At 49.1% G+C, this 11,868-nt stretch overlaps 2 protein-coding genes across 2 annotated transcripts; one reads left to right on the top strand and one right to left on the bottom strand.

Moving 5' to 3' along the window:
- Positions 1–232: 232 nt before the first annotated feature.
- Positions 233–934, bottom strand: LOC136548081 (disease resistance protein Pik-2-like). Its single transcript, XM_066539726.1, has one exon. It carries the CDS (start codon positions 932–934, stop codon positions 233–235), a length of 702 nt encoding a protein of 233 aa, XP_066395823.1.
- A 2,101-nt stretch (positions 935–3,035) lies between these two features.
- Positions 3,036–3,895, top strand: LOC136548083 (uncharacterized). Its single transcript, XM_066539727.1, has 2 exons — positions 3,036–3,378; positions 3,801–3,895. Exons 1-2 carry the CDS (start codon positions 3,036–3,038, stop codon positions 3,893–3,895), a joined length of 438 nt encoding a protein of 145 aa, XP_066395824.1.
- Positions 3,896–11,868: the final 7,973 nt, after the last annotated feature.

The raw sequence follows: 11,868 nt of genomic DNA on the forward strand, positions 1-11,868 counted from the left end.
GTCGCTTCTCCGGTGCCCTATCCACAGCCACCGGAGGGAGCACATCTTGCTTATAGACAGAGCAAGCTTTTTGAGAACGTCCTCGTCAACAATGGCCTTGCGGTCGTCCAGAGACACAACAAACACTTGCCGCTGCTCCAGTTCACCCACCTCTTGGGCAGCATCGGAGTCGTCGTGACTCTCGTAGGGCCTTCATCTTGCTGATTCCCCGGGGTATAGTCCACATTGTACCCTAAAAATCATCCCTGTTGGAGAATCGTATGTGCTCAAGTTTCTCCAGCTTCGTGACGGTATCCGGTAGCTCAGTGAGGAGCGTGTAGTCCAAGTCGAGCGTCTGTAAATGCTCTAGGTTCTCAATCTGCCGAGGCACCTTTGTAATGTTTGTGCCCCTCAAGCTTAGGAACCTAAGCAGATATAAATTGCTGGCATACCTCACGTGCTTGTTTGTTACTCCCTCACAATCTTCAAGGTCAAGCACCCGTAGGAGGATGAAGCTGCCTAGCTTTTTCAGGAGCTTATGCCGCCCATGGAGGTGGAACATGCTCAGCGATCGAACATGCTGCATGTCCAAATAATCATCCTCACCTCCGCGGTCCATGTCATTTCTCTTTGCATCGTTTATGTCAGCATGGATGGAGAGGCGACGGATCTTGCCACGTAACATCCCCTTGTATTGCCCTCCGTGCAGGCTGTGAAAGTTAGCCTCTAGGGACTTGGACACCATTACCTCGTGAAGCATGTCATGCACTCGGTATGTCTGCTGCTTCCATGCAAGACCCTGCAAATGGCCTGCCTCTTCAATCATGTTCTTGCTCAAGAGTTTATCCAGGTAAGATTCTGCAACCTCCCACATGGTCAGCCCCCGCTTCTGATGAACCAATCCTTCTGCCACCTCTCTTTTTATGGCACTGTGCGACGGGAGCCCACCAACCATGGAGCAGTTGGGCGCCCCCGATCAGGGCATGGATCCAAGGGCCCAATTGGCCATTGGGCCAATTAGTGGAGATCAATCTAACAATCTCCCCCTTGATCTCACCTTATGACTTAAACTTAACTTACTTTATCTTATTCCCATTCCATCACAGATCTGTGCATAGAGCGTGCCTCATCGTCACGGTCAGTTGCCATTAGATTAAACAGCTACAATGCGCCTCTCTGTTTTGAAACAGATTCTCAACTAGGCCCTTATTGTCCAGGAATCATAGGCTTCACTTAAACCCATGGCGGCTAAGTGTTCTCTGAACACACTGGGTGATAAGCCTTTCACCACTGGAAATAGAGACTTTGCCGAGTGCAAAATTCTTTGCCGAGTGTCAAAAATCAAGCACTCGGCAAAGACCTTCTTTACCGAGTGCTGCACTTGGCAAAGGACTTCTTTCCCGAGTGCCAGGCTCTCGGCAAAATCTCTACACTCGGCAAAATCTCTACACTCAGCATAGGCTGCCCGTGAAAACGGCGTCCGGTCACGGCCTTCTTTGCCGAGCGCCTGCAGTTAGGCACTCGGCAAAGATTTGTTTTTTTTTAAATTTCTTTGCTGAGTGCCCCAGATCTGGCACTCGGCAAAGATTTAATTTTTTTTCAAAAAATTCTTTGCCGAGCGTCTCAGATCTGGCGCTCGGCAAAGAAAATTTTTTTATTTTTAAAATACTTTGCCGAGTGCCCCCGGGACGGCACTCGGCAAAGATTTAATTTTTTATTATTATTTCTTTGCCGAGTGCTCCTGTGGATGCACTCGGCAAAGAGGAAATTTTAAAAAAAAATTTAAAACATTCTTTGCCGAGTACCTGATGGCTGGCACTCGGCAAAGACACCCTTTGCCGAGTGCCATGCCCCGACACTCGGTAAAGTTTTTTTTGTTTTTTTGTTTTTGGCCTCCAATTTTTTTGTGCAGCCTTTTTAAAGCATCAGGAACTCCTAGTTACAATTTGGGGATTTTTCGTGGCTTTTTGTTATATTTAGTTACTTTATTTCGTTTACTTGAATTTTTCCAGAAATTAGAAATTTGAACTGCACGTGGTACGAATAATGGAGTTTAATGATTCAAAAATTGATAGTCATGTTAGTGAGTGTTGTGAGAGGTTGTATCCAGGAACGGACCCGAAATTTCGGACATCTTGTTATCAGATGACTATCACAAGATGTCCGAAATTTTGGACATCGCGGACATGTTTCGTGAACAAGATGTCTGAAATTTCGGGTCCGTTCCTGGATACGGCCTCTCTTAACACTCACTAACATGACTATCAATTTTCGAATCATTAAACTCCATTATTCGTACCACGTGCAGTTCAAATTTCTAATTTCCAGAAAAATTCAAGTAAACGAAATAAAGTAACTAAATATAACAAAAAGCCACAAAAAATCCCCAATTTGTAACTAGGAGTTCCTGATGCACAAAAAAATTGGAGGCCAAAAACAAAAAAACAAAAAAAACTTTGTCGAGTGCCGAGGCATGGCACTCGGCAAAGGGTGTCTTTGCCGAGTGCCAGCCATCAGGCACTCGGCAAAGAATGTTTTAATTTTTTTAAAAATTTCCTCTTTGCCGAGTGCATCCTAGGAGCACTCGGCAAAGAAATAATAAAAAAAAATTAAATCTTTGTCGAGTGCCGTCCCGGGGGCACTCGGCAAAGTATTTTAAAAATAAAAAAAAATTCTTTGCCGAGCGCCAGATCTAAGACGCTCGGCAAAGAATTTTAAAAAAAAAATTTAAATCTTTGCCGAGTGCCAGATCTGGGGCACTCGGCAAAGAAATTTTAAAAAAAAAACAAATCTTTGCCGAGTGCCTCCCTGATCCGGCACTCGGCAAAGCCGCGGGCGTGGGGACTTAGCGGTTTTTGGCCGGCCGGGCAGTCACAGCCAGCCAGCCCAGCGCCCACGCCTGCCCGCCCCCGCCTTCGCGCCGCGCGCCGCGCCCACACCGGCCCGCTCGCCCACGCGCCCACGCGCTCGCGCCGCCTGCGAGCCCGCGCGCCCGCGTGCCTGCGCGCCCGCGCCGCCGTGCCCTCGCTGCCCACGCGCCCGGCCGCCCGTGCGCCATGCCCTCGGCCGGCCCTGCCCCCGGCCGGCCGTTCCCCAGCCGTGCCGCCCGCTGCCCGCGCGCCCTGCCGCCGGCCGCGCCGTGCCCCCGGCCGGCCCTTCCCCTAGCCGCGCCGCCCACTGCCCGCGCGCCCGGCCGCGCCGTGCCCCCGGCTGGCCCTTCCCCCGGCCGCGCCGCCCTGACCCCGGCCGGCCCTGCGCCCTGGCTGCCCCCTTTTTCCGGCCGCGCCCTGCCCCCGACCGCGCCCCGTGGACCGCCCGCCCCGATGTCATCCGTGCCCGACCCCGTCCCCTACTCCGCCCGATCCCGATGCCACCCACCCCTACCCCGTCGCCCGTCAGGTATGCCTTCTCACTTATTATTGTCGAGGTAGTGGTAGTTGTAGTAGTATTAGTTGTACTAGTGGTAGTATTAGTACAACTAGTGGTAGTATTAGTAGTAGAATTAGTGGTAGTAGTAGTAGTAGAAGTAGTGGTAGTAGTAGTAGTACAACTAATGGTAGTAGTTGTAGCAATAGTGGTAGTAGTAGAAGAACCAATGGTAGTAGTAGTAGCAATAGTGAAAGTAGTAGTACAAGTAGTGGAACTACTTGGATATATTCTTCTGCATGGATTGATATCCAAACTACATGGCTTCTGTTGAGCCATATGTGCTTGTCAGCCATCGTGCCGTTGTTTTTTGCAGGTTTTGGAAACCTCACCGTGCAGGGGAGGTTCTGCCGAATTTTTTTTGTAAATGACAGTATTTTGTTCCATTTTTGTAGAGAAGAGCCCGTCGGAGTTGAGTTGGAGTTCTCGCCACCATGCCGGTCTGCCTGCACCGCGTCGTCTCTACACCGACCCGCCACGGCCCCGCTAGCCTGACTCCGCCGCCACCCTAGGTATAACCCCTGTTTTTATATCATTGTCGTAGATCGCGTAACCCAGTTAGGCATCTCCCGTTCGAAAGAGATACGGTTGGAGGTATGCAGATCTTTGCATATCTATGACCGTATCTATTTCGGATTGTCCACGCTTTTTGGACAGCCCGCGGATGCGTAGATGGGTTAGTTCCCATGTTCTGCTCTGGTCCGAGATAGAGTTTCGGCATCACCTTCCTGTTGTTCTTCGGATACACACTCTTCTTTGGCAAGACGTGTATCTAGAGAACAGCGGGGAGGTGCTACCGAAATTCTATCTCGGATAGGAGTAGAGCATGGAAACTAACCTCATCTACGCATCTGCGGGTGGGATTAGGACCTATCCTCACCTATTAGACAGTAGGAACACCATGTAGATGCAATTGATGGTTACATTACTCGCCGATACATATGTTAGAAGATGGATGACCGTCAGTGGATGTACACGGGCTGGAGAAGTCAGAGTGATTACACCACGGAATGGATGAACAAGACCGATGCTTTCTTGAACAGTGCATTTGGCAACGCTGCTAAAGGACATTGCCTAGTTTTGTGTCCTTACAGCAAATGTGGAAATAGGAGAAGGGTAAACAAGGTGGAAATGGGTAAACATCTTGTGAAGAATGGATTTACGCCGGACTACACCCGGTGGGTCCACCATGGTGAAGCCCATCATATGAGAGAGGAGGTGGTGAGACCACGGGTGGAGGCTTTTGATGCTGATGCCGGGGTAGCAGACATGTTAGATGACTTTCACCAAGGATAGTTCGATGAGGGACGTGAGAAGGAGGAGATGGAGGCAGCCGCACAGGCGTTCTACGATATGATGGACTCGGCATAGAAACCCCTTTATGATCGGTCAACGATGTCTCAACTGGATGCCATTGGACGCTTAATGGGGTTGAAGTCCGAGTTAAACTTGAGTCGACCTGGCTTCGATAAGATGTTGGCCGTGATTGGCACCCTACTTCCGGAGGGCCACATTCTGCCAAAGAGCATGTATGAGTCACAGAAACTCCTTCGAGCACTTAAGATGCCATATAAGCAGATACATGCTTGTCCGAAAGGGTGCGTCCTATTTAGGAAAGAACACGAGCATGCAAAGTTCTGTCCAAAGTGTAAATCCTCCAGGTACCTGGAGGTAGACTCTGATGATGGCCAGAAGAGGCAACTTACGATCCCCATGAAAATCCTATGGTACCTTCCGTTCCTACCGAGGATCCAACGGCTATACATGACCGAGGAATCCACGAAACAGATGACATGGCACAAAAATGGCAAACGGTACAATCCTAACAAGATGGTACATCCATCCGATGGTGAAGCTTGGATCCGCTTTAATGACAAACATCGTGACAAAGCAGATGAGGCTCGTAATGTACGTGTCGTGTTGGCAACAGATGGGTTCAATCCTTATAGAATGATGGCTGCCCCATACACATATTGGCCCATCTTTGTTATCCCCCTTAATCTCCCCCCTCCCCCCCCGTGTCTCCTTTCAATGACATAACGTATTCTTGTCGTTGATAATTCCTGGACACCCAGGGAGTAATATGGGTGTGTTCATGGAGCCCGTGTTTGATGAATTGGTCCGTGCTTGGGACGAAGGGGTATGGACATACGATCGAGCTACAAAGACAATCTTCAAAATGCACATTTGGTACCACTACTCCCTGCATGACTTCCTGGCGTATGGGATATTCTGCGCCTGGTGTGTTCACGGGAAGTTCCTATGCCCAATATGCAAGGAAGGTGTGAGGTTTATTTGGTTGCAGAAGGGTGGCAAGTATTCGTCGTTTGACAGACATCGTCAATTCCTACCTCTTGACCATCCATTCAGACAAGACATCAAGAACTTTATGAAAGGCGTCAAAGTGACAAACCCTACACCGCGGATGATGAATGGTGCCGAGGTTCATGCTCAGATAGGTGCTCTCGTGCCCAATGAAGAAGGTGGTTTTGTGGGATATGGTGAGCAGCATATGTGGACTCATATCTCGGGCATGACGAGGCTCCCCTATTTTGACGACCTTCTTCTACCACATAACATTGATGTAATGCACACTGAAAAGAATGTCGCCGAGGCACTTTGGGCAACACTCATGGACACTAAAAAGTCTAAGGACAACCCAAAGGCTAGAGTAGACCTAGCAACGTTGTGCGATAGACCAAATCAAGAGATGCAACCTCCTAGTCGTGGCAAGACCTAGAGAAGGCCTAAGGCCAATTTCGTCTTGAAAAAGGACCAAAGGAAGGAAGTACTTGAATGGATCAAGAAGCTAATGTTCCCTAATGGGTATGCAGCGAATCTAAAGAGGGGAGTTAACTTAGGCACTCTGCGAGTCAACGGGATGAAGAGTAATGACTACCACATATGGATTGAGCGGCTTCTTCCGGCGATGGTTCGAGGCTATGTCCCGGAGCATGTCTGGCAAGTGCTGGCAGAGTTGAGCTACTTGTTCTGCCAGCTTTGTGCCAAGGAGCTCTCTTGGACCGTCATTGATGACTTGGAAAAAGCGGCACCCATGTTGCTCTGTAAGTTGGAGAAGATCTTTCCACCCGCCTGCTTCTTGTCGATGCAGCATTTGATTGTGCACCTCCCGTATGAGGCACGGATGGGGGGGGGGCCCGTGCAGAACCGTTGGTGCTATCCAATCGAGAGATGTCTGAAGACTCTTCGCAAAAAATGTAGAAATAAAGCCAGAATTGAGGATATGTTTTTTGTATATACTAACCAATATTTTTGCATATATTTCTAATACATGTAATACTATGTTTTTTGTAATTATGTTTTGTTTATTTTTGCACCTATTTCTAATTACGTCTTGTTTTCCTTTTTTATTGTAGGTGATTGAACAAAGATGGCGGGCGACCGTCATAGGTCTGTGAACTCGATTTACCAAAGCCCACGCCGGTCACAGGAGGGGGCGGAGGGGGCGGCAGAGGGATCGAACAGGAGGAGGAGGACCGCTAGCCGTAGGAGGGAGCCGTCTCCTCCCACGCCACGTGAAGAGGACCGCCAGCCATAGGAGGAGGTGGCGCCCATGGACGAGTCAGACGAGGAGCTAGTTCGGCAGACGGAGGAGGAGGAGGAGGAGGAGGAGGGGGGAGGCGGCAGGCACGGGTTCCGCTTCCTCCAACTCCTCTTTGAGTGTCTACTTACGAGGTTCTGCGAGCCTCCCACAGGTTCCACTTCCTCACCAACGCCCAGTGATTCGCCCCGAAGGACAAAAGTAAGTAACTGTATATGTTATCACCACTACTTCATATGATATGATGAAAAAACTAATAATTTTTCTTAATCACTTGTGCAGGAACTGGGTGGTTGTGTCGGGTGGTAGCGCACGGCTAGTCAACGGCATCCTAGGTCTTCTATGCAGGCAGCACTTCCCCGGCATTGTCACGTACACATCAAAGATGGAGCCGGCCTACTCGTTTGACCACTATGTCGTCGCCTCTGATGCGGAGTACCCCAACAAGGTGGCACGGGTGAAGGCAGAGTTTTGGGTAAGTCTCCCTTGCACAACATTGCTCAATACGTCGCATTCATTGGACTTTTCTTGAAATAATGAATGGATACATCGCTTTTGTATGCAGACTTATTATAGATGCGAGGAGGGATTTGAGGCCAGGGCGGAGCAGGCGACTACCAAAGCCTGTAAAAAACTCGTCACCGACATGCATCACGAGGTGTGCATCCAGGCCATCGTAACCTACTACGGGTCGAAGCTTGGAGAGAGGAAAACCAAGAAAGACGCAAGAGAGATGCAGCTGACCCGGGAGCAGTACCTTGAGGTAAATGAAGAACATCAATATTGATTCGGTTTGAGATTAAGTTGGTTTAATTTGATCTTCTTATATGTCCAATACTTGATGACGTGTAGGTGATTCCCTGGTGGTGCCAAGCGTATCCCGAGTGCTGGGCGATGATGGTGGACAGGTGGTTCACGGAGGAGTACCTCAAGATGCACAGGGATGCCCGGGACCGTCGTTTGCTGATGCAAGGTCCAGCACACCATCAAGGCAGCCGCAACCTCGCCGGATACAAACAAGCATGGGTACGCGAATTGATTTATCTATTGTCACGCTCAGTTCTGTCTGATTTCTAATCATCGTGCTGTCTTTCTCGCAGTTGGCGTCACATAGTGGCTAGGCTTGCTCAGACTTCTAGGCATGGTGTATGGCCCACAAGGGCAAGGCGACGTCCAACGTCTCCTTCAACCTAGAGGACCCGCCCGAGGCATACACGAACCCGAGCGTCCACTCCCGCATCAGTGAGTACACTGAGGTGGCGAGGTCGCTCCATGGGGCAGACCACGATCTGAGCACCCAGGACTTCGATGGAGAGGCCATCATGAGGGCGGGGCAAGGCAAGAAGCATGGGCGGTTCTGGATTGGCGACGGCGTCATCGACACGGCCTCTACTCCCTCTCTCTCACAGATCCGAGCACGGAGCACGAGTGAGAGCCCGGCCATTCGCACACGGCCGATCGCTGCACAGCACCGGGTCGACGCACTTGAGGTTATTCCTGTTTTACTCGTCATACATTGATCTTTACACACCTTAATTAGCTTTGCATTACTGAAACATTGGAGTGAAATATTACAGGCCCGGCTGGAACAAGAAATGAAGGAACATCAGGAGCTGGGGGCCCAGTTGGAGGCCGAGCGGGCCGAGCGGCAGGCCCAGGCGCAGAGGCTGATGGACATTACGGATTTCCTACAAGGGCTTGGGCAACGTATGGGCTTGTCTCTGCCACCTGGGCTCTTGGTTCCACCTCCGCCTCCGCGTCCTGCAGCTGCAGCTACTCCTGTGAGTATCAAAGTTTTTTACTTTCACTTGTGCTTTGCTTGTATGGCCTCTATCGTCCTAGATTAGCTATCAAAATAATCTTGTCTCACATGCAATTTTTTCTTCTTTATGCAGTCTCCATCTGACGATGGTTCGAATAATCCACCTCATGCACCTACGAATGATGCATCTGGGCCTTCACCACAGTCGTAGTGGCCGAGATGAGTGCATGTTGTATTTTTTACATTTGTTGTTCACTTGGTGATGGACTTGTGATATACTTGTGATGGACTTGTGGACTTTGATGGACTTGTGGACTTATTTGGATGGACTTGAGCACTTATTATTATATATTGTGATGGATGTGATATGGGCGGATGGATGTGTGGATGGATGAGATATATATGTGATGCATGAGATATATATGCGATGGATGAGATATATATGTGATGGATGAGATATATACGTGATATATGTTTGTATGAATGTATTTGTCATGATGGAATACAAAAAAAAATTACCGTTTTGGGTCACTTTGCCGAGTGTTGCACTCGGCAAAGGACCCCTTTGCCAAGCGCAATGGTCACAACACTCGGCAAAGCTGGCAAAATGGGCGACCAGAAAACAGATTTTCCAGCTTTGCCGAGTGCTGTGACTATAACACTCGGCAAAGAAGTTTTAAAAAAAATTTAAACTTTGCCGAGTGCCTGGCGTGTTGGCACTCGGCAAAGAAAATTTTCAAAAAAAATAAAAGCTCTTTGCCGAGTGCCTTCCGGGTTGGCGCTCGGCAAAAAGAAATTTTAAAAAAATAAAAAATCTTTGCAGAGTGCCAGGCGGGTTGGCACTCGGCAAAGAAAATTTTCAAAAAAAAAATAAAAACTCTTTGCCGAGTGCCTTCTGGATTGGCGCTCGGCAAAGAATTTTTTTAAAAAAAATAAAAAATCTTTGCCAAGTGCCTGGCGGGTTGGCACTCGGCAAAGAAAATTTTTTAAAAAAATTAAAAGCTCTTTGCCGAGTGCCTTCCGGGTTGGCGCTCAGCAAAGAATTTTTTTAAAAAAAATAAAAATCTTTGCCGAGTGCCTGGCGGGTTGGCACTCGGCAAAGAAAATTTTCAAAAAAAAAGCTCTTTGCCGAGTGCCTCACAGTTTGGCACTCGGCAAAGAATTTTTTTATAAAAAAAATCTTTGTCGAGCGCCTCACGGGTTGGCACTCGGCAAAGAAATTTTTTTAAAAAAATATAAAAATCTTTGCCGAGTGCCTGCAGGGTTGACACTCGGCAAAGTGACCGTCAACGGGACCGGCGCCGTGACGGTCGCTTTTCTTTGCCGAGTGCCCGATAAAATACACTCGGCAAAGAGTTCTTTGCCGATCAATTTTTTGTCGTGTGTGCTTTGCCGAGTGCCGCACTCGGCAAAGGATTTGCCGAGTATAATCTAGGCACTCGGCAAAGAACCTGAATCCAGTAGTGTTTTGTAAGCGGATCCGCGAGCATCTTTTCTGTTCTTATATGCTCAAGACTAATTATATGATCCCGGACTTTGTCTTTCACAGCATAATACTTTATGTCAATGTGTTTGGCAGCACCACTTGACTTATTATTGTGAGCATAACATACTGCTGGATTATTATCACAGTATAACTTGAGTGGCTTATGTATGTTGTCTACCACTTTTAACCCGGGCATGAATTTTTTCAACCAATTCACCTACCCTATGGCCTCATAACATGCTACAAACTCGGCATACAACGTGGATGATTTAGTGATGGTTTGCTTTGAGCTTTTCCACGATATAGCTCCTCCTGCGAGAGTGAATATGTATCCTAACGTGGATTTTCTGTCATCTTTCGCATAATCAGAATCTGTATACCTCTCTATGTGCAGGAAATCAGATCCTTACCTTGCAGGTAACACGGCCAAGTGGTGCACCACGCACATGTAATCCAGAAGCGCCATGTTGGCCAGGTGGTGCACCAGGGACTCTCGCACGCCGCTCGCGCGCAGGGCAGGGGCCTCTCACGCGCCCATCGGGGGTCACCCGCATGCCCACCCAGAGGACGCTTGCGCGCACGCCAAGGGCCGCCCGCGTGCCGCCGCGAGCTCGCCGGGATCGCCCGCGCGCACGCCGGGGACCGTCGGCGCTCCACAGTCCGACGCCGCTCGCACGCGGCATGCCAGGACCTGCACGCGCACCTCCGAGCATGCCGGGGGTCGCGTGCCCCACCGCGAGTCTGCTAGGGGCCTCCTGTGTGTCGCGGCGAGCTCGCCGGTGGCCGCCCGCGCACCGGTGCGAGCTTGCTGGGGATCGCCCAAGCACACGCTCGGGACCGCCAGAGCGCCGCTGTCCGCCGTCGGGAGGTAGCGCAAGCCAGGGAGGGGAGGGGGAGGGGTAGAGGAAGCACCGCCGCCTGCAGGACCTCGCCGCCGGGAGCCTCGCCCAAACCTTAGCTCGTGATGGGGAAAAAGCGCCCGACGCGTTTCTAAACGAGCGTCGGTCGAACGAGTGAGAAACGAGCGCACCTTCTAAGGGGCATTGTTGTCTTTTCGTCCAGGTGTTTTTTATTTTTTATTTTTTTTTTGGTCATCTAATCCCCCCAGTCCAAACGGTGTTACACCATAGGTAAACAGTAAACGACTCCATCGTTTGAAAATAACGAGGGTAAAATCATAAAGTAAAAAAAAGGTAAAATCACCATTGAGCTTTGAAGTAGGGGCAGAAACATCAAAATCCCTAGAACCAAGCAACACCTTAGTACCTATTAGCAATTCCAAACTTACTAATGCAACTAATAGTTAATCGCCTTCAACTAATAATTAGTAGGTCTATTTGAATCTACTATAACTAATTTTAGCTGCTAAGGCCCTAAGTATAAAATGTATTTTTTTACAGCACTGCTAGCGATCGGACGTCCGTGAAATTTTCCATCAGATGCTCCGACAAAACATTAAAAATTACCTAATGCAACATTAGTGGCACTCTTTGTAACATGAAAAAATAATATGTAAAAATGATTACGTCATCCGACTCTAGGATAGAAAATTCCCGCCGCAACATAAACACTATGTTTCATGCAACATTCAGTATGAAACATGTAAACAATAGTTGCAACATCCTTGCTTAACTATTGCAACATGTCTTAGTG

The sequence above is a fragment of the Miscanthus floridulus genome, chromosome 4 (genome assembly GCF_019320115.1).
Source record: "Miscanthus floridulus cultivar M001 chromosome 4, ASM1932011v1, whole genome shotgun sequence".
NCBI classification, from domain to species: domain Eukaryota; kingdom Viridiplantae; phylum Streptophyta; class Magnoliopsida; order Poales; family Poaceae; genus Miscanthus; species Miscanthus floridulus.

Excerpts from the sequence above, each read along its gene's own strand:
- LOC136548081 (XM_066539726.1), bottom strand. The coding sequence starts at position 934 with ATGGTTGGTGGGCTCCCGTCGCACAGTGCCATAAAAAGAGAGGTGGCA.
- LOC136548083 (XM_066539727.1), top strand. The coding sequence starts at position 3,036 with ATGCCCTCGGCCGGCCCTGCCCCCGGCCGGCCGTTCCCCAGCCGTGCC. Across the intron at positions 3,379-3,800 it reads CCTACCCCGTCGCCCGTCAG|AGAAGAGCCCGTCGGAGTTG; the intron begins GTATGCCTTCTC and ends CCATTTTTGTAG.